Source organism: Erpetoichthys calabaricus, chromosome 9, assembly GCF_900747795.2.
Source record: "Erpetoichthys calabaricus chromosome 9, fErpCal1.3, whole genome shotgun sequence".
In the NCBI taxonomy this organism is placed as follows: domain Eukaryota; kingdom Metazoa; phylum Chordata; class Cladistia; order Polypteriformes; family Polypteridae; genus Erpetoichthys; species Erpetoichthys calabaricus.
This window is the reverse complement of record NC_041402.2, coordinates 96737078-96758868: the sequence shown is the minus strand read 5'-3', so window position 1 is coordinate 96758868 and position 21791 is coordinate 96737078. Positions and strand designations below refer to the sequence as shown.

General features: G+C 37.9%; 1 protein-coding gene across 3 annotated transcripts in view; it reads right to left on the bottom strand.

The window, feature by feature from the left end:
* The window catches only part of kel (Kell metallo-endopeptidase (Kell blood group)), a 55667-nt gene that overhangs the window by 20986 nt on the left and 12890 nt on the right, over positions 1-21791 (bottom strand). Inside the window, exons 2-9 of one of the 3 annotated variants that reach the window (XM_051931710.1) lie at positions 10386-10537; positions 7281-7456; positions 4049-4170; positions 3262-3390; positions 1544-1582; positions 908-1087; positions 408-553; positions 116-230 (exon numbers count right to left, since the gene is read on the bottom strand). In XM_051931710.1, coding sequence (XP_051787670.1) covers positions 116-230; positions 408-553; positions 908-1087; positions 1544-1582; positions 3262-3390; positions 4049-4170; positions 7281-7456; positions 10386-10537 — 1059 coding nt within the window. Of the gene's footprint in view, positions 1-115; positions 231-407; positions 554-907; positions 1088-1543; positions 1583-3261; positions 3391-4048; positions 4171-7280; positions 7526-10385; positions 10538-21791 lie in introns of those variants that run through there. The other 2 variants (XM_051931711.1, XM_051931712.1) reach the window with 2 other exon arrangements.

The window sequence follows — 21791 nt, the reverse complement described above, 5'->3', positions numbered from 1 at the left end:
GCTGACAGAAGTATGCTGAGTATAATAGCTCAAATGTTAGGTAGGTCCATGGAGCAAAAAACAGGACACTCCAGGAATGAGAAAGTAAAAGACAGATAGATGGATACAAGGACACCTCTTTGCTCTTGTCTGAAGTTTTGGTTATTTTTCTCTTAGCCTGAGTGAAACGAGGATCCAGGGCAGGAGAGACCGTTTGAAAGAAGGATGCAATCATGTAGAAATTCAAGACACTGAAACAGCAGAGTAACAGACAATGTCATCAATACAAAAGAACAGGACTATCTGTCTATCAGTTCTTTGTTATTATGTTTTCTCATCTATTCATAGTTCATTTATTATGTTTCCTCTCGGTATCCCTCTGCCCATTACTTAGCATGCCATTTAATAAGTTTCTAGGCCCATCTCACCTTATTTTATGATATTCACTGATGTATTTGGACATATTAGTTAAGTAGGGAAGATCGTGGACATAAACATGATCAGATGGCTTCATGCTGATAGACTCAAAAGTTGCTTGTAAACATTCCAGCCAGTTGATACCAGGAGCATTTCTCTACAAGAAGCCCATCAAGGAACAACTTGGTTAGAACAGATATTAGTGTTCTCTTTGGCAGACACCTATTTACAAGATTAGGATATATTACAATGGCTTCTTTATATATTCTACAGTTGAAACCCAAAAAAGCTTGGGTTGAATTAGTCAGTTTAGCTTAAAGCTCAATTCCTTAGCCACATGCTTGCCTTCATTTATACTGAAAAGGGTGATAATAAACACAGTTTCCTTTGTGAACAGCTAAATTGGAATTTTTAAATTGCAGATATAATGTTTGATTTTGTAATGGCTACATAGGATCATGATTCAGTCTCATATGAGTTGCAATGCTTAAAGAGCTTTTGGTTTGTTTACCTGTAATTCAGATATAGTTATCCTTTGAAAGAACGGGTTATCTGTTTCTTTCTTTGATGCCATTGATCTAAGAACTGATGTTATGGCCAAGACAGGGCCAGCAATTTTCATTGTTTCTCCCTCTGATACTCCCAGAAACTGAAATATAGATTGAATGTATTCCAAATATTTCCTATATACCTTGTGAAAAGAAATCCATAGCAGAAGGTTAGTCTATCTAAAAAGGAAAGCACAAGCCTGGATGATGCAATGAAAATTCTTACTATAAAAAATAAGCTAATTTTCCCAATTCACATGTACATTTTTAAATTAAATAGATTAATTGACTGACTGACTGACTGACTGACTGACTGACTGACTGACTGACTGACTGAATGAATGAATGAATGAATGAATGACAGGTTGACCCCAGTATTATACTAATAACATACTATGTCTTGGACCTAAAATATCCACACACTCTTTCCCCTTGTAAATATGAAGTACATTTCACTGCTTAAAACACAATATCACCTATGTCCATATAAAACACAAATTTTAGATTTCCCACTATTGTGTTTACATGGGGATACCTGCAGTATGGACGTGTAATGTTTACTTAGTAACAAGGTGAGATATCTGAACTATTTTACTTACTTTTATATCTGGTTCAAAATGAAACTCTGGCCGATCAATCTAGAAATATAAATAAAATTGCTTTATGATTTTTGTTTTCACCAACAGATAATGTTACTATCATGTACATCTGTCCTTAAGGATATTTATTCAGAAGTACTGTTAGTGGATCAAGTGGTAGAGATATTTAAATTGAAGCCATAATCTTATCAGATTGACTTTTAATAACAAACACAGTTGAAAACATTAAATTCTTGATAAGAGTTTACTGTTTTTAGAAGAATCAATGTGCATTTTCTTTTGTATTTAAAAGTAAAAATGAATAATATACAGAAGCACTGCCTTTAAGATGATGACAACTACACTATATGGCTAAAGGTATATGGACACCTCTCTAAATTATTGAGTTCAGATGTTTCAGTTGCACCCATTGTTAACAGCTGCATAAAGTCCAGGGCTTTGCTATGCAATCTGCATTGACAAGCATTGACATTTGAATGGGTCATAATGAGGAGCTTATTAACTTTAAATGTGGCACTATCAGGATGCTACTTTTACCACAAGTCAGTACATGAAATTTTAGTTCAGCAAGGTCTACCCTTAGTTAACTATAAATGCTATTATTGTAAAGTGAAAATGTCTAGAAGTAATAGCAGCTCAACAACTACGTAGTGGGCCATGATATGAAATATGAAATGGTAGGCAGTCCGGGCAGCCAAGGGCTAAAGCACATAGTATGTAACCGTTGCTTCTGTTGCATCACTCACAGAGTTGCAAACTACCTCATGAAGCAACATCGGCACAATAACTGTGCATCAAGAGCTCCATGAAATTTGTTTCTTTGGCCTAGCAGCAGCACACAAGCCTAACATCACAATGCGTAACACCAAGCATCGAATGTATTAATATAAAGCATGCTGTTACCAATTTGGGTTTGGAGGATGCTGGAAAAATGCTACCTTCCCGACTGCATTGTGCCTAGTATAAAGTTTGTCGGAGAAGGAATAATGGCAGGATTTGGGCCTAGGACCCTTGGTTGGTTTCAGTGAAGGGTACTGTTAATGTTACAGCATAGAGGCATTTTATAAAATTGTACACTTACAACTTTGTGCCAGCAATTTAGGGAAGGCCCTTTTCTGTGCCAGCCTGACTGAACCCTTGTGCACAAAGCCAGGTCCATAAAGACATAGTTCAATGAGTTTGGTGTGGAGGAACCCAGGTGGGTTACACAGAGCCATGACTTCAACCACACTGAACACTTTTGGGGTGAACTGGATCACTGATAATGAGCCAGGTCTTCTTGACCAATATTAGCACCTGACTTCAGAAATGCTCTTTCGGCTACATGGGCGCATAAACCTACAGTCAGACTCCAAAATGTTATAGAAAGTTTTCTCAGCTGATAGGGGGAGTTAAGGTGGGGGCAACACTGTATTGATGCTCACAGCTTTGGAATAGGGTGTCCGATTAGTTCATATAGCTGTAATGGCCAGGTGTCCACAAACATTTGACAGTAAAGTGCATGTCATGATCTCATGTACATTCAGAATGTGGTGTATATACTTGCAATAAGCATAACAGCCGAGAAGTGTGTGATGTGTAAAAAAAATGAAACAGAGAGAAAAAATAATTAGATCCAAATGATGAAAATTTACTAAAACAAGATCAAAAACCTGACCATTACGTTGTCTAACAACATTTTTGTCACTGACCTGACAGACAGAGAAGACTTGGCTTACCTGAATAGCATATTTGCTTGTATTTTGGGGGTCAAAAACAAGGTTGAGTTTGAAAAAGGGGTAGGTGTTGTAATCTTTCATAATTTTTTGCAGCACTGCATTAATATTTGTACTGTTGGTGAGACCAATCTGGAAAGTTTGGAAAGACATTTTAAGTTTTGTATAAAAAACAAAATCATGATGCAATTTCAACAAGTATAAAAATGTTCATCTGAAATTAAATACATTTAGCTCATATAAGCTCATGATAGTTTTACATTTTTAATTGAGTAAAGACTATGGGATATATATATATAGATAGCTTAAAAAATGGTATTGATCATTTTAGTTTGTGTCTGAATGCAAGCAACCCAGAGATTCATCTTCATTTTAATGTAAAAATTCTGAAAAAATTAATTCAAATAATTCAGTATGATGCTGATTAAATTCCATCCATCCATTTTTTAAATTCACCCTCTCCATTAGAAGATTGTGGGTAGCACCAGCCTTTCCCACCACACTAACATACACATTCACACTTGTGTGGTGAGCCAATTTAAAACAACTGGTTATCCTTAAAAGTACTAGGAGGAGACATCAAAGCTTGAATACTCAGAGAAAAATCCACACTGACACAGGGAAAATGACAAATGTCTACACTAACAGTGGCCAGATTTTAAATCTTGATAATAGTATAAACTCCAGTCCTACAATAACCCTGAACTGGATTGTGGGAGTTACAGTTATGGCTGGAAGGAGATTTAGCTCCACTGTCAGTACCCCTGAAATCCCAAACAGAAACTTTCACCTTTTTAATAGTTTCTCTGAATGCCAAACGCCCAGTAGCAATAATTTGGGACAAGTTGGAACAAACATAGTAGAATTTCTTTGCTTTTTCCTCTGCAGAGCTCAAATTGGTACTGGAATTCTCTGAAAATGATAATAAAAACAATAAGTATCAAAGTGATTAAATTATGTGGCCTTACAAGGTCTGTTATATAAACTGTTGAATAAAATCTCTACCAAAAGATTCTTCTGATTTGTCTTGTATGTTTTTTTTTTCAACTGGCAATGGCCTGGATAGTGGAGATCCTTCACCTGCCAGGCATATTGTAGGCAGCACTGCAAAGAAGGGCTATCCCAAGAGAGGAACAAACAGTGGCAGTCAAAGAGCTCCTCCACAATGCACCTTTGGGGAAGAAAGGAGCCTACATGGAGCAATATGCTCAAAAGTAAAACCTTTGAGATCACCTGAATTAAGGACAGGGATGGTGCCTTGGTAGGACTCTCCATCTCCAAGATTTCTACAGGACATTAGAAGGTCTAAACCAAGATTGGTGGCTTCTTACTAAAGAGGGTAGGCAACAATACACATTTTAATTACTTCCCATGGCAGTCTAGCAGGTGACCAACACAAATCTTCAAACAGTACATATCCAACCAGACAGGTGGATGTCTACTTATGAAGCAATCTCTGAAGCTGCCTTGAAGGGGTTTTTCTTTGAATACCCTTCTGGAATGAATGGACTCCATGGGCTTGTGAGAAAACACTGTAACCTTGTTGCTTCAGATGATAACATTTGATATAGAAACAAAAACTCTACAGTTAGGTGGGGGGCGGCGAAGAGGATGAGGGTTACCTGATTACTCACTGGGAGGGTGGAAGAGAGGCTAAGATTTGGAGTGAAGGGATAATTTGAAATCAGGAGGGAGGATGGTGAGTAACACAAAAGAGGTGGAAAAGTGGGAAAGTCACCCTGGCAAACCTGGATAGGAAAGGACATAGGAGGTAACAGTTTTATCTGTGTTATCATTTCTCTGTTCTCCCTATAATAATCCTTCCCTTATATTTTGTTAAATCATCTATTTCTGAGATTTTAGATTCTTTGGCATTGTTGTATTCAGAGGGGTCTAACCTTACTATAATGTGAATACAAATTGATGATAATAATAATAATAATAATAATAATAATAATAATAATAATAATAATATTTTAATAAAACTGACTTACAAGGGGACTGGTCATTCCCAACAAAAGCAAAGAGTCAGTATTAGATAAAGTTATAAAGAGACTGATCTCTGTAATTTACAAAATAAATTAAACCCAGCATTGCTTGTATTTTTTCATATGAGTATAAATATTTGAAAATAAGCAATATGTGCTTCTAATTAATGGCATTTTTTATTTCTTAATCACCTCTGTTCATGAACATAAAGCTACTGACTGCATCAGAGTGGTCCTGTAAAGTTTTGTTGTGACCTTTACTGCAAAGTTCCAAAAGAACTGTAAATCCCTGCAGAAATGTAAATAAGTTGCATAAGATTTCCATCGATGATGTTAATGGCAACAGCCGCTTCTGTTAAATAAATTATTTGACTCATGAAAGAGAAGCCAGCACACACAAGATAGTGACTCAAAGCAGGCATGTTCTGATACTTAGGTGAGAGATCATCATTCATTTAGTCTGTACATTCTAGTACATGTCTCTCTGAAGAAGCTTCCATAAAAGAATAAAACTAAGTAATTTCTACACCAGTGGGAATTTCCAGTCTGCAAAATTCCAATAATAGTAGTTGTAAAATATTAACTATCTTTGGATATTGTTTTAATTGTTTTCTGCTTCCTCTGTTTTCTATTAGCAGATTACCTTTTGTTTTTAATTTCACTGTATGAAAGCTATAAATGATCCAAAAAAATATACAGTGGATACATAGAATTTGTGAGAAACACCAACACTCAGATAACCAAAGAATTCAGATTGTTTTAGTCTTCTACCATTCTGCAAATGCAATCACAAGTTAGTTCATGTTTTTCAGCAAAGAACTTTAACACCATCTTTTCAGCCCCAATGTGAAGATGTGCCCTAAACTGGTAAGCAAACATAGATTTTTTGCCCAACTGGCATCACTGTTATCTGCAGGGGCAAAGTTCACTGTCCATGTGATGTCATGTATTCAGATATTTGTGGACCAGAGTGCATTCTAATAAGATGTAATGCCAATCCTCAGCTTTCATAGGAGTAATGCTGCTAGAAAACATCAAACAGGCAAATGTTAATACCCTTGAAGGGGTTAGGTTCCTATGATCACCAAAAACTGTAATTGTTCATTAGAGAGTGCTCAAAATACACTTTTCTGCAAAGAATTCTTTATAATAAAACATTATTTCTGATAACATTCACTTTTAATAACACAGTAACCATGAAATAACCCATAAAATATAGTACACAAAATTGAATTGGTAACACGCAAAATATTCTTTCTCGCTAGTCATGACTTTTTATGCTAATATCTCAAAAAGAATAATTACAGCCAATGCTATCAGAAGATGCAGAGACTGGTCAGGTCTTGACATCACCTCCGGCACTCTGTCCTTCACAGATGGTGAATGGCATTGGAGATTGTGAAAGATGCACCAGCTTGAAATAATCGCAATGTCTAGTTCGTGCATCTCTTGAGATCCTTAAGAGTCTCAGAGTATGGGAGCATAGCAGAAGCACAAAGACATTTAACCTTGAAGCTGTGACTTGATGTTTCTAGCCAGTCTCAACCTTTCTCCTTTTTGTAGATATAATGAACCATTGATTCCAGCACAAAGTTTATCTAAAACCTTTATTTTCTCACTAAGCTGTATCAAGGACTTGCACTACTAGGCTTAGGGGACATAATTGCAACACAAAGCTTGATTTTTTTTTTTTTTTTTAAGCGAAACAATGAAAATATTCAACAAATGCACAAGGAGCTCCTTATTTTAAAACAGTAGGGTGAACAGGACATAGCCACACCACAAACTTGTGTGCATTTTGGCCCTCATTTGTTTTCTGTACTACGCAAATCTGTCAAGTCCGTGAATGTGTGCGGCTGGTAATATGAAAGTAAAAATGAGGCTACTGATAAAATCACATGAATGAAAGTTGCAAAAGTTAAATGCACAAATGTTGAGGATCAAATGTATTTTGAATGCCTCCATGGCTATTATGCAACTCTCATATCACTTTTAAATCCATCACACATCAAGACAAAAAAGCAAACAACTTACCCAAGCTTGACCTAAGTATTTCAAAGATTTGTTGCTGTCCAGGGTTCGGGCTCTTACTGTGAATCTTCATCTTTGTTATATTTAGCTGCTGTCCACAAGAAAATCCCAAAATGTCTTCACATGGATCTTTGGTGCTATTGATGGTGGAGAATATCCATGCTGGAAGTATTGGAAGGCTGATACAACTGGCTGAATATTGAGAAGAGGCGAACAATTGAACTGTGATGGAGGATCAATACACTAAACTAAGGAAAAATTAGAGTAGGAATGTTTAATAGTAAAGGAAGTGAGGGGGGAAAAAGTGGAGAAAGGATGTAAAGAAACAGATATACAGGGAGGAAGGCCAGAAAAGAAAAATATCATATTTGCAGTGTGAAAATTGATGGTTAGATCAGCAGATAATGAACAAGAGTTGACAAAAATGTTTTGCCACACAACTTATTTTTATAGAATTGGTTGAACATATCACAACTAGATATATTAGCACTCTCTTTTTTTGTTTGTTTTTTTTACACAATCTACATTAATTGAATAAAACTTATGCCAGCATGAAACAAGACCATGTGTCCCCTTTTTTACTACCGTAGTCAGAATCTTGCACTTGCAGGCATTTCCTCAATAACCTCATCATCAATTTCAAAGCTTTTCCCACATATATCACCTTTGATTACACTATAAACAGGTGAAAATCTGATAAAGCAAAATATGTGCTGTGAGGCAGATAGGAACAGTCCTCGTGTTTGAAACTGCTTTTTGTGTTTTGTCCTTTTTGTGTTTTGACCCACAATTTGTCATGCAAACTGAATAACAGTGCTTTAATTAACAGCATTCTTTTCAAATTATTTTTTAACTGGCTACAGATATTTACTACAGATTCATATGACGCAGAAATTTAAAAAGTTTGTTATTCACAATGCACCTATGTGGTGCTACAGGGCAAATTAGACTGAAATATAGTGAATGTTGGGAACATTTTTGGGCAACACTCACATTTTTCGTATACGAGGAACAAGTGTAAGTACACAAAATTGTATGTACTATAAATGTGAAATTATCACTTTACTCATACCATTCCTCCATCCATACCTCAAGTGCTAGTTAGAACATTAGAACAATCTAAACAAGAATGGGCCATTCAGCTCAACAAAGCTCACCAGTCCTAGCCACTTAATCTAGTTTTTAAGATACCTAAAGTCCTACGGTCTACCATACTACTTGGCAACTTATTCCAAGTGTCCATGGTTCTCTGTATGAAGATAGACTTCCTAAAGTTTGTGTAAAATTTACCCTTAACAAGTTTCTAGCTGTGTCCCCATGTTCTTGATGAACTTGAGTTACATCATAAATTATCTGTAATATGTCACGCACGCGCACATGGGGAGCAGTTTAAGGACAAGACACACACCGCAACAAGTCGTGCCAGGGGACAACGGCAGCGTGTTAACCTCTCTCTCTTTATTTCTTTAGAAAGAACAAGGCTGCGCCACCGTAATACCACCCGGACGATCCAAAGAGCCGCAGCACTTCCGGGTTCCTTTCTTCCCTCTGGTCCCCCTGTGATGACATCAGCTAACCATCCAGCACCACGATTTTCCCAGCATCCCACTGTTTAATTTCCAGTCCGTCCCCATAAATTGTCCATCTACCCCTCCTTCTGTGTCTTTGAGTTATTTTGAACTATTGACCCTGAAATTTTGTTACAGTATACGGGGCTAAAAACCCCAAACCTTTATGTGACTCTGTTTTCTTTATTACAAATAGTTCTGAAGAATTGCTTTGCAGGTATACCATAAATACTGATACAATAACCTAAGGGCAGCAAAACAGCTGTTATTAATTCTGTTTTAAGTATTAGATGAGTTTTGGATGATACAGATTTGGATACGTTGACTTTTCTCTGCGACACAGGGAACACAAAACGTTTTTTTAATTTAAGTAATCAACTTTTTTCATAGTAGTCAAAATGTATTTTCATCAGGTTAGGCATTACCAGTTAAAGATAAGTTTAGATAATAAGATTTGTTTTTGGAAAAATGTTAGTTATGGCATAAGCAGGAATGTTCTTGCTATTTTGAAGTCATCCTTGAGGGCATTATTGACATTAAGAAGTGTTTGCTAAAAATGTTGAGACTCTCAATCTTTCTATGGTATACTTCAATTGCTTTTTTTAAAGCTTTAATGTCCAGCTTGCTTATTAAGTAATTTTCATAAACAAGAAGTACTCTTTGTTAAGGGGAAATGTCTTTTGGGTTTTAGAGGAAATTATCTACTTTGTCCTTACAAGCTAATAAAAGTGGGTAACAGGCCTTTGTTTCTCCGCATTTCTTTAACTCAGGGTTCTGTACCTGACAGTATTTCTAGGACATTTTCTGTTTGATCCTTGCCTGTAATATATCCTTTACAATAACTACTTATATTTCCTTGATATTCCTTGCACACATTCTAATCAAAAGCTGGTTAGGCAGTGATTTTCCTTTTCCTTTTTAATCACATTCAGCCAACAGAGTAATCTGATCTTTATATTATTCAGATGAGAAGGTTGTATAGGTTCCATTACTGCCTTGTGTGAAAAATATCCATAACCTTACAAAGGACCAGGCTAGAAAAATATGTATGACATCTAAAAGGAAGTCTGATAAAGTTAAATGTAAACTACTTTATGGAAAGGTGTCAGAAAAATGAAGTCCTCAAACTTTGCAAAGCTGGAGTACTTTCAGAAGCTACACAAAGACCACTGAAATTGATGAAGAAATGCAAATTCAGGATGAAGAAACAGTAAAAAAAATCATTTTTAAGAAGAGGACCATCTGGGAATTTTTCTTATGTAATACTGGTGAATTTTCATTTTAATTTGTGAAATACAGAATGTTCTATTTCCAAATTCTGTAATTCATGTTGGGCTTCCATTATTCTGACCCTTAAGCAGCGTAAGAGGCTAATTTGGTAAATTATCATTCCTGCTGTAATGAAAACTCATTTATCAGTCGATACACTAGCTTTCTTATTTTTCAGTTTTTTACTTGCCTTCATCTACTTTAAGCACAACTTTTAAATTCTACCGAAGAGCTTTTATGAAATATTGACTTCTTAAAACCAGAACATGACCCACCTGTGCTATGTCGGTTCATTTTCAACAATATGATGGTTAAGGAGCCCACAACTGCAATGCATGTGAAGGTTGCTAAAATTACCACAAACCTCTTCCTAGATACATGCCAGCTTCTTGGTCTTGATGGGGCTTTTTCTTGAAGGCAGAGCTGCAGGAGTGAAAAGGAACATTTAGAGGCTATAACAGTAAAGAAATGAGCTTAGACATAACTACTGTTTGACTAATTTTTAAATAAACTGAAAAATGTCTTGAGCAATATTCTAAAGAACTCAGACATGACACAAGCTTGACTTATTTTCTAACTGATCAATGACAAGGTGAGCTGAGATTATGGCTGTTGTAAAAGGTGTGACATGAACAGTTGTTAGTAGAACGTGGCAGGCTCTTCACACTGTTACTTTTTATAGCACCCATGAAGAGAAAGCTGAATCTCCTGGCTAGTTTCAGACCATCATATTATTTTACTCCAGTTATAGGCATTACCACTTGCTGTTCCATGTTGTAGAAAGCTTGCAAAAAGAGTGGGTGGCCAATTTGTTTAGATCATGCAGAAATTGACTTTGCTTATTCGAAAAGAACATGGACCCTCATATCCTTTATTCTGAACAACATTGTAAACAGCAGTTTCTGTTTTCTTGATTGTCAGTTGGTCGCATCTTACTTCGGCTCAACTTTTCTTATATTGCTAAATTTAGCTTCTATTTACTAAACTGGTGTTACTTAAATTCTCCCACTGAGGAACTAAACACGAAGTATATAGGTTTTTATTAACTTATTACAGAGTATATAAGTATATTTTACCTTTGCACACCACAGTGATACACAGAATTGCACTGCTGTTGCTCAACTCCAAGTCTAATTTTGTAAATAAACACTCCAGCTTTTGTCCAGCTTGTAAAGGCTTAAGAAATTGGGTTGATGGACATTTGATTTGTATTCTTTTAAGTTTTTGTAATGACTCTTGGCACATCTTCTTAAAACAGGTCTTCTAAATAAAAAATACATAATCTTACACTAAAGAACTCTGCTAATGACAAAACAAATACATTTCTGATAGATATTATGAAAACATCTGTTAAGTTTTAAAGATCACATCGCAGAAGAGCCCTGGATGAAACCTGACCATGACGTTATTCACTTACAACCAAAATGAAAGTAGAACTTGAAACAAGAAACACTCCATACAGAAACACAACCACCATAGTGATAAAATATCAGAGCTACAGAAGGGCTTTCCTACACTAACTGGGATGTGCCAACATCCTCACATACACTTTTACTGTGAGTAAGTATATTAATTTATTTTAGTTTTTGATCATTAAGGAAAAAAATTCCAAAGTGTACTCAAATAGTAAACTGTGGAATCATCAAAGATATATTATTATTATTATTATTATTATTATTATTATTATTATTATTATTGTTGTTATTGTTATTATTATTATTATTATTATTATTATATTAAAGCATGGGGTTTGAAAAAACAACACTGGAAATAAACCAGTCCATTAAACAAAATAAAATGTTCAGGGAAAAATTAAGAATTGCTTTAATAATTACAATCTAAAGCAGGTCTGGAAGGGTCAAAATGCTCTCACCATTGAGCATCAGAAAAATTGTGTTCTTTCCAACAGGCAAGGATCATATTCTCCTTGTTAATAAACCAAATTACCTTTTTAACAAGATTTGCTACAAAAGATTTCAATGTCTGAAATGAATATGTAAATGTGATTCTTTGTAAAAATGTCAGAAATGATATTGGGATGGTGTGATGAAATCTCTGGAGGTCAAAACAAATAGGGCTGTAGGGCCAAATGACATTATCAGGATGGCTCCTGGAGTCCAGTTCCAGGCAGCTCTCTCACATATTTCTTTTACTTTTTATCTGGTTTCTGAGCTGTGGTATTGTGACTGAGCTCTGGAAACAATCACTCATAACCTCAGTTCCCATGCTTCCTAAGCCAAGCCATCTAAGTGACTATAGACCAGAAGCCTCCTCTTCAATACCATTGAAATGCTTTGGACATTGGATGAAAGACATCTTATTGACACAGACTTGGCCCTTTCAAGATAGCCACAAGTTTGTTTACTGTACAAACAGAAGCACAGAGTATGTTGCATAATATCTACTCTTTTCTTGATAAACCCAGTTCCTATGTCAGAGTGTCATTTGTGGATTTGTCTTCAGCTTTCAATGCTGTTCAAGATTATACATACTAATTCATAAACTGACCAATATGAAAATTAATGCATATTTTACATATATTAGTTCAGGACTTGTTTATGTATTGTTCACAGATGGTTAGGGTACTTTCTTAAAGAGCATTTAGTCAGAAACAGGGTCTCCTCAAGGTAGTGTACTGTCCCCTTCACTATTTACACTGTATACTAGTGACCATAGTTCCGGTATCAAGTAAGCTGATAAACACTATGGTGATAGAATGAAAATCGGGGGATGATGTAATCCATTACTTCAATCCAGTGGATTGTTTACCAAGTTTGCACAATAATAACCATGTTGTACTAAATGCCAAAAGAACTAACGGAATGATTTTGGAAAAAGGACTTTAAGATGAAGAAATCTGTATGTTCACCACTCATTGTTCTGTGAAGTAAAAATAGAGCCTGAAATAAATATCTGGAACCTTGCATTATAATAATCTAAATTTGAATATACATCTAAATTGGCCCTAGTGTGTGCTTGGTGTGTCTGTGTGTGTCCTGCGGTGGGTTGGCACCCTGCCCGGGACTGGTTCCTGCCTTGTGCCCTGTTTTGGCTGGGATTGGCTCCAGCAGACCCCCGTGACCCTGTGTTTGGATTCAGCGGGTTGGAAAATGGATGGATGGATGGATGCAAAAACATACATTCTGAATGCAATCAGCTTATTTCCCCTCCCATAAGCTTAAACTTTTCAAAGTGGACAGGTGTCTCATGCTGTTTATTACAGCATGATCCAGTCTGTGATCATTTTCTGCTCCCCTTCCTTGTTTACTGGATGACAAAATCAAAAGCTCTAATACGTTACTGATATAGAGATTGATGACTTGATAATGATATGCCAGTGGGTAATGATGAAGAAACTAAGACTCATCTCAGCTGATGACAGCCACCCATCATATGCAGTTTCAGGAATTTCTTTCTTCTTAGTGCCATATGGTGTCTTACCCAACAAATGGTAAAGGTAGAAAAGTTTTGGGAATGAACAGTTTCTTCATAAGCGTGCTGAATGTGTTTGGGTAAAAATGTATTGGAAAATTGTTAGAAGTACTCATCAAAATATTGTTTGAAATTATGTAATTGTTTCTGAATTATTGTAAAATTTTAAACCTGCTGTTTGTAGTACTAGGGTGTTGTACCATTATGAATGTAATGAGAAGTCAAGCAAAATGACACCTTTCATTGGCTAACTAAGAAGATTACAATATGCAAGCTTTCGAGGCAACTCAGGCCCCTTCTTCAGGCAAGATGTAATTGCTATTTGTAATTGTTTTATTATTTTATTTTTCAAAGCAACCCTGAAGACAAATGGCATGTTTTCTCACGGAAATATGACTAAATAAAAAACCTTAAGCTTTAAAGCCAGATAAAAATTAAAGTGTAAATATGATGTGCATGCTTCTCAATACACCAGCAAATCCGCGATTCTTGAAAGAATCGCAAATCCAAGAATGGCAATTACTTTCTGTTCCCTCCGATATTTGTAGGGATGAAAAATCATGGAGGGTGGGTGCGTCCTGGGAAATTTTTCATTTAATTAAATAAACATATTTGTACTAAAGTGGTTTCGTTTTGGAGCTGTGACTCATCTGGTTCTGGTGTTTCAGAAGCGCATTGTAGGCGCCTTCATTTATTGTTTTTATCCATGTCGTGTCGTTTTTTTTGTTTTTGGCTGTGTCGTTAGCTAGACGTCGTTTGCTGACGGCGGTAGATTCACGTGCTGAAGTGACGATGGCGGCGAACCCAGGCTTGGAGGGGCACATTTACTAAACAAAGGTGGTATATGTGGTGGTGTGGGCGGTCGCGTTTGGGCAGCGGTGGTAGTGTGTACGGCTTGCCTGTTGCCTCTGGCATCAAGGCAACATAAAGTTGTCCATGTCCAAATACAGGCTCAGATAGGTACATGCCTACTTTGTCCATGGTTTGTCCTTGGGATTTGTTGATTGTCATGGCAAATGTATATGATACCTGAGGTCTTTGTTTTTGGATCCGTGCCTCTTTTGCATCTGGTGTTTCAGAAGCGCATTGTAGGCGCCTTCGTTCATTGTTTTTATCCATACGGGCTTGTTTTTGTATTTGTAATCATTGAGCTCTTTCGTTTTGGAGCCGTGACTCCTTTGCTTCCGCTGTTTCAGAAGCGCATTGTGGGCGCCTTCGTTCATTGTTTTTAGCCATACGGGCTTGTTATTGTATTTCCGTTAGTTGAGCTCTTTCTATTTGGAGCCGTGACTTCTTTGCTTCTGGTGTTTCTGAAGCACGTTGTAGGAGCCGCTGGGTTTGACTCTGGGGTGCTGAGGCGCTGTTTCAACTTACTTCTAATACTGAATTACCGTGGTGTGCACGTTCGGGCGGCAGTTGTATTGTGACCTGAAGTCTAGTTTACAGGTTGTGTTGTTTGGGCACCACCTACTGACTTTGGAAAGCCGCTGGGTTTGACTCTGGGGCACTGAGGCACTGTGCGTATGCGCTGCGGTGCGTCCAGTGTCCGTGCATATAATTATACAACTGTCGTTTAGTAATATAGATTATGCCATTTGACATCATTATTCTGAGGCTTTTACTTCTCTTATTAAACAAGTCTGACAAGGTTTTATCCAGGCTCCATTGGGATTACAGCACCTGTTATGCATATTTGTCAGTACATAGTGCCCTCGTGAGGTTATTTGTGAAACTGCATCAATAAATGTAAAATGTGCATGACCCGTTTATCTTTCTTTTGAAATTGAGAGTGTAAATGTGGCAATTATTGTTTAATTCCATAAGACATTTAATTGGGGATCAAAAAAGAGCAAAAAGAAAACTACAACCATTTATGACAGAGGGTATTGTGACGTGAAAAAAGAGAACAACAGAATTCATTATAAACTGCTACTGTAGCACTACACAAGATACACAATAACAATAAGTAACACAGATAAACAAAAGTAAGAATTCATTCATTTATGTTCAAACCTCATTTTCAGTTTCAAAGCAGTAGGGATCTGGAGTCCAAACTAGACTTACATATCAGATTAACAATTTCAAATTGTGCGTGAGCTTGTATTACACAGGCGGAGTGGTGGCTCTGAGGCTAAGGATCTGCGCTGGTATCCCGAAGGTTGCCGGTTCGAATCCCTGTCACTGCCAAAAGAGATCCTACTCTGCTGGGCCCTTGAGCAAGGCCCTTAACCTGTAATTGCTCCAGGGGGCGCTGTACAATGTCTGACCCCAAGGGGTATGCGAAAAACTAACAAACACTGTTGTAAGTCGCTCTGGATAAGAGCGTCTGCTAAATAATGTAAATGTAAATTATATTGACTCAGGGTTGATTCATTGTCTATCAGCTATAACTGTCTCAAAAGAGTCCACCTTCCAGAAATCCTGTACTTTAAAGTGCAAGATCACAGAATGGATGGGCCTTAGTTTGAATAATAGTTCTGTTGCTTTTCCCTTTTAAATCACTGTATTATTTAACATGTGACAATAATACAGTTTGAAAGATGATGTACTTTAAAAAGTAGCATATATTCTAGGAGAGGTTACATTTTCATGTAATGGACCAATATTCTTTAACATACAAACACTATCTAATATTATTAAAGCAGACAATATTAATCTTAACAAATTTTATAACAGAAGTATAAATGAAATGTCCCAGGAAATCCAAATACACCTGTTTATTCTGCAAATCCGAATTTATTATTAGAGGGACACAGGGAGTAGCCTATCCTAGGAGAAAGGTCTAAAAAAACACTGACGCCCATGGGTGAAAGGCCTCTTCATTAAAGAATAAATTTAAGCAGAAAGCATCCACTCAACCCACCAGACCAATTCAGACTTAACCCCAGCTTTTTAGCTTGCAGCTGTGACGTGTGGTGAGGTTCATGGCTGGTGAAGCACTTACTCCTTCAGAGTGACATTTATAAATATATGAACCCAAAAGAGTAGCTTATTCAATAATGATGAATTGGCGGCATGCACATTGACTACTGGTTAGGTTTCATATCTCAACAGCATTCTTTACACACACATAGGTAAGAACGTTACATTTATAGCGGCGAGAGAGAGTGGAGAGAGTGCATTTGCTCTGCACCCTCCATGTGTTCTAAACTTGCCGTTGCAATTCCACAATTCAGTACAAATGAAAGTATAGAGTGGTGTACAAAAAAAATGGATTTCAATTTTGACCTTAATTGAAATATTTAGATGATTTTAAAAGTTTTTAATTTGAATGCTTTAATCAATTTTAATACACACTGTTCAACAAAAGGATACCAAGAAAAACAATATTTGATGTCAAAATTTAGTTTTTAAATATTGGATTGTTGTTTTCTTAGTCTAATCCCATTTTTTATAAAATTGAAAACCGTTTATGGTCTTACCTTTATTTGTAAAAGAAGTCCATGCGCCTGTGTCCTGGGCCGCCAGTTGCACAGGATTGGTAGTGGCATGAAGCCTTCCCGTGCAACTGGGGCTTATGGGGAGGGTGGAATGTGGTGTAGCGGGTACACAGCTCATGTCAAGGAGGCCACTTTTTAAATAAATAATTGCCGCCTTCGCAGCTTATAAAGGCGACGTGGTAGTGTGGCGGATCGGTTCCCAGGGAATTCGTGATGCGGGCAGTTCTCGCTTAAGTGTACAGGAGAGGAGTCATCCACATCCGTAATTGTTCCCGGGAACTGCTAATTGCCATATCTGATCCACATCCCCATGATAAATAGAAGTGCGAGGCGGTAGGGGAGAAGGAAGAAAGGAAAGGAACAGGAAAGAAATGGACGGAGGTTAAGGTAAGAAGAAGGCAGGAGGTGCAGGAGCGAGCAAGAAAGCAGGCTTGCTGGTAAATGCAGGTAGCTAGAATGGAGTGCCCCTAACGAGCAGTGTGTGGACGACACTAGAGGAGGGGCCGTTGGAAGTAGTTTCTCCAGCTGAACAGTTTCTAGGAGCTGGAGTGACCGGCAGTATGGATGACTCCCCACGGAAGGCAATGGGAGTCGAGGAGACTTAGGAGGGTGAGCCTCAGCGTGAGCGCCCTGGCTGTTGAGGAACCCAAGTCTCGGTTCCGTAAGGTAGCTGTACGGAGCCGGGGATGGAAGGCAACAGAAGTAAGGTCAGCTGCACCTGCTGATAGGGTGACTCCCCTGTTGCAGGGCCCGTATGGGAGAAGCAGGGGAGCTGCCAGTTGATCAGAGAAGGCATCTGGCTTTTTAAAAAAGAACTGCTTCCAGCCCGTTGATTTTAACCTCGTTTTAAAGGATTATTTATTTTTAATTTCCATTTATTGCACCCGTTTTTATGGATTATTTATTTATGGAATCTTGAAGCACTGTACTATTTATTTGAACACTGTTTTATTGGTTTTGTTTTAAATAAAAGCACTTTGCATATTTTGCACCATCCCCTTGCTTCATTGTTGTGCCTCACTGCCTAGCTCATTGGTGACATTACCGAGGGTGTAGGGTTCCAGAGCTTCCAGAAGCAAGATGGGAGCATGGAGCGGAACCCGCATTGTCACAGCCTGTCCTTCTCCATGAAAATCTCTGTCACTTTCTTATAAAAGTCCTTCTTATTTTCCTTTAGTTTTAAAAATGTTAATCTCCCATTTTGGCAGTCAGTCGAAAAAAATAAATTAATAAACAGACTGCTGCAATGCACTTGACTTTCTGATATCACTAATGTATTGGCTCCTCACCGTAGAAGAACAGCAGCAATGAGCAACTGTTTGGCTCACATCTTCAGTGCGGTATGGTACTGTCTGCCTCACCTTGTGCCTTTTCACTGCAGTTTTAAGTCCGATCAGGAAGACTAAATATGTCACACACATTCATTAAAGATATTAGTCAGGGTGTGGAAAGTCAGGGTGTATAATAATTGTGTGTGTAAACCTTATATTGGCGACATACATAGAGACAGCAACAGGCAAGCGCCAATTGCATGCATCAACCCCATGTGTGAGGGAGGCGAGGTGAGGCTTGTCGCTGCCGCATCTTGCGTTCCTCCCCTGCATTTGAACAGGCAGTGAGACAATTCAGAGATTTTGACTATAAAAATGATCAAAATTATTGGAATCATACAGAAAACAAATTTACAGCACAGACTAGTGGGCAAATTTATTTTATGTTATTATTATTATTTTTTTTTTTAATTTTCATGATGACAAATAGGGCGGCACGGTGGCGCAGTGGGTAGCGCTGCTGCCTCGCAGTTGGGAGTTCTGGGGACCTGGGTTCGATTCCCGGGTCCTCCCTGCGCGGAGTTTGCATGTTCTCCCCGTGTCTGCGTGGGTTTCCTCCGGGCGCTCCGGTTTCCTCCCACATTCCAAAGACATGCAGGTTAGGTGGATTGGCGATTCTAAATTGGCCCTAGTGTGTGCTTGGTGTGTGGGTGTGTTTGTGTGTGTCCTGCGGTGGGTTGGCACCCTGCCCAGGATTGTTTCCTGCCTTGTGCCCTGTGTTGGCTGGGATTGGCTCCAGCAGACCCCCGTGACCCTGTGTTCGGATTCAGCGGGTTGGATAATGGATGGATGGATGATGACAAATAATGTGGTATAGCAGAATGTAACTGTAAAAGGCTTCCTGTGCTCAAGCAGAAATCTTTTATTTGCATCAGATGAAAACATTGTGTGGATGCCCCCAACAGATACAAACAGACTGATAGGCACTGGCATGTGAGAAATGTAAAAAGAGAAAAAAAGGCACCCCACTACTTTCTAGCAACATTAAGTGTCAGTCTCTTTCAAAGTCAGATGTTGTTCATTGTTTTACATTCAAGTGGAATGGAAATGGCTAATTACAGGAATCCAGATTTACTTGAATTTTTTTATTTTTATTTATGAACAACATACGATTGACTAACAAGAACAATGACTTGGATGACAAAGCAAGATATCAGTCTGGAATGATGGGACCTTCAGCATTTTGTGCAGGCTGTTAGCACATTCAGTTTCATTGAACTGTCCGGTGTCTCATATGAATAAAGTTAGAAAGCATAACATTTTCAAAACTGCTCAATGCAATTCATGGTTATGGGGGCCAGAGATTTTCCCACCAGAATCACGTTCATGACCTGATGAAATATCAGGCAGATTGCCAGTTCATCACAGGCCCCACTCTCATACACTATCACACATTCACTAGGACAATTTTGAAACAATTTGTCCTAATAGCAATTGCTGTAAAATTGCCACTTTTGTAGTTTGGGAAATTTGCAAAGTACAGTTCTGTACATTTCTTATGAGAGTCTTATCCTTTTCTTTTCAAATTCAAAATCATGATACATTTATTATCACTGCTACTGGTACTTTTATTTCATGATATGAATTTTAAATGAATACAACATTCCTAAATCCTTGTCACTGCATTCAGAGTAATGGGGGGCTGTGAAGCTGTTTTTTTTTTTATAATTGCAGGACAATATAAGAAAACAAATATATAAAAACATACATCTAGTTTTGGGAATCCCAGTTTTAAAAGAGTAATCACAGGCTAACATTCATGCAATGTGAATGAGTCTGCACGATGTGCAACTGAACAACTGGATTCACAAAGTATTTGGACTTCTTCACTTTCTGCACACTTCATGGAGGTGTTATTAGACTGCAGCCATCCACCTTAAGTTAAGCATGTTTCAATCAGGCCAGTACTTGTTTGGAAGACCATCTAGGAAAATCTTGGGTTGTTGCTGGAAGACTTGTTGGTAAAGCCATCAGTGGCGCATACCCTGTGGTCTATGTGTGGTCATAAAATGGGAGGGTGCTTCCCAATGTCTTGGCTAAATTGCCCAGCATGGACTGGTCATTTTGGTCCCCTAACTTTCCCCTGTTCCTAATTGGCTACCTACTCCTCTCACTCCTTTACCACCGAATGGCTAATATGTGGTGAGAATACTGGGACATAAATGGCTGCTCATCCAGATGGATGCTACTCATTGGTGGTGGTCGAAGTGCTTCCCCACTGAATACGTAAAGTGCTTTGAGTAGGTAAGAAATGCACTACATAAATGCAATTATTTACCTATTATTATGTGTTGTAGATTTAATTGTAAATTAATATATTTGCCATTTTTCAAGGGTCTTGTACAGGGAGGTGACCAAGAGCCCAATGGTCACTATAATAGAGCTTCAGAAGTCCTCTGCTTAGATGAAAGAATCTATAAGAAGGATGGTCATCTCAGCAGAACTTCATCAATTGAATTGATGGAAGCCCTCGAGTGAAAGGAATTTGACAGCCCTCTTGCAGTTTGCCAAATTGCATTTAAAGGACTCTGAGAACATGAGGAAAAAGATTCTGTAGTCTGATGAAACACAAATGTAACTCTTTGGGCAAATCTCCAACGACTACATCTGGGAAAAACCAGGAACTGTTCATCACTTGCCTAATATCATCCATATGGCGAAACATGTTGCAAGCAATGTGCTATGGTGGGCGCATCTCAGTGAGAGGGACAGAGAGACTGGTGAATCCAATGAAATACAGAGAGGTCCTTAAAGAAAATTACAATAACAAAAAGCATTCAGCCAAGACAGTGCAGGAGTAGCCTAGCCAAACACCTGACTTAAACCCCATAGAACATCTGTGGAGAAACCTGAAGATGGCTGTTTAAAGACACTTCCTTTTCAGTCTAATGGAGCTTGAGAGGATCTGCCAGGAAAAATGCAATAAACTGCACAAACCTATGAGTGCATGAGTGCAATGCCAGCAGAGACTTACCCAAGAGCACTTAAAGTTGTAATTTCAGCCAACGAGGCTTCTACAAAGTATTGAATTAATGGTCTGAATACTTACATGAACAAGAGACTTTAGTTTATAATTTTAATAAATTTGAAAACCTTTCTGAAAACATTTTTCACTTTGTCATTATGGGAATTTGAGCAAAGGCTGATGGCCATAAAATTAAATCAACAACACAATAATGTAAAGCCAAGGGGTCTGAATACTCTCTGAATCTACTGTTTATATAGTATATCTGAATCATAACCAGGATTTATTTTTGGACAGTTTTAGAAACAGTAGGGTACAGTGATAGCTCTGAGGCTAGGGATTTGCATTGGCAATCGGAAGGTTACCGGTTCAAATCCCATAAATGCCAAAAGTGACTCTGCTTCATTGGGCCCTTGAGCAAGGCCCTTAACCTGCAATTGCTCCGTCCTGGGTATGACATTAATCTGAACCGAGCCCTGCATGTAGGCCCTCCAACCTGCAGGGAAAAA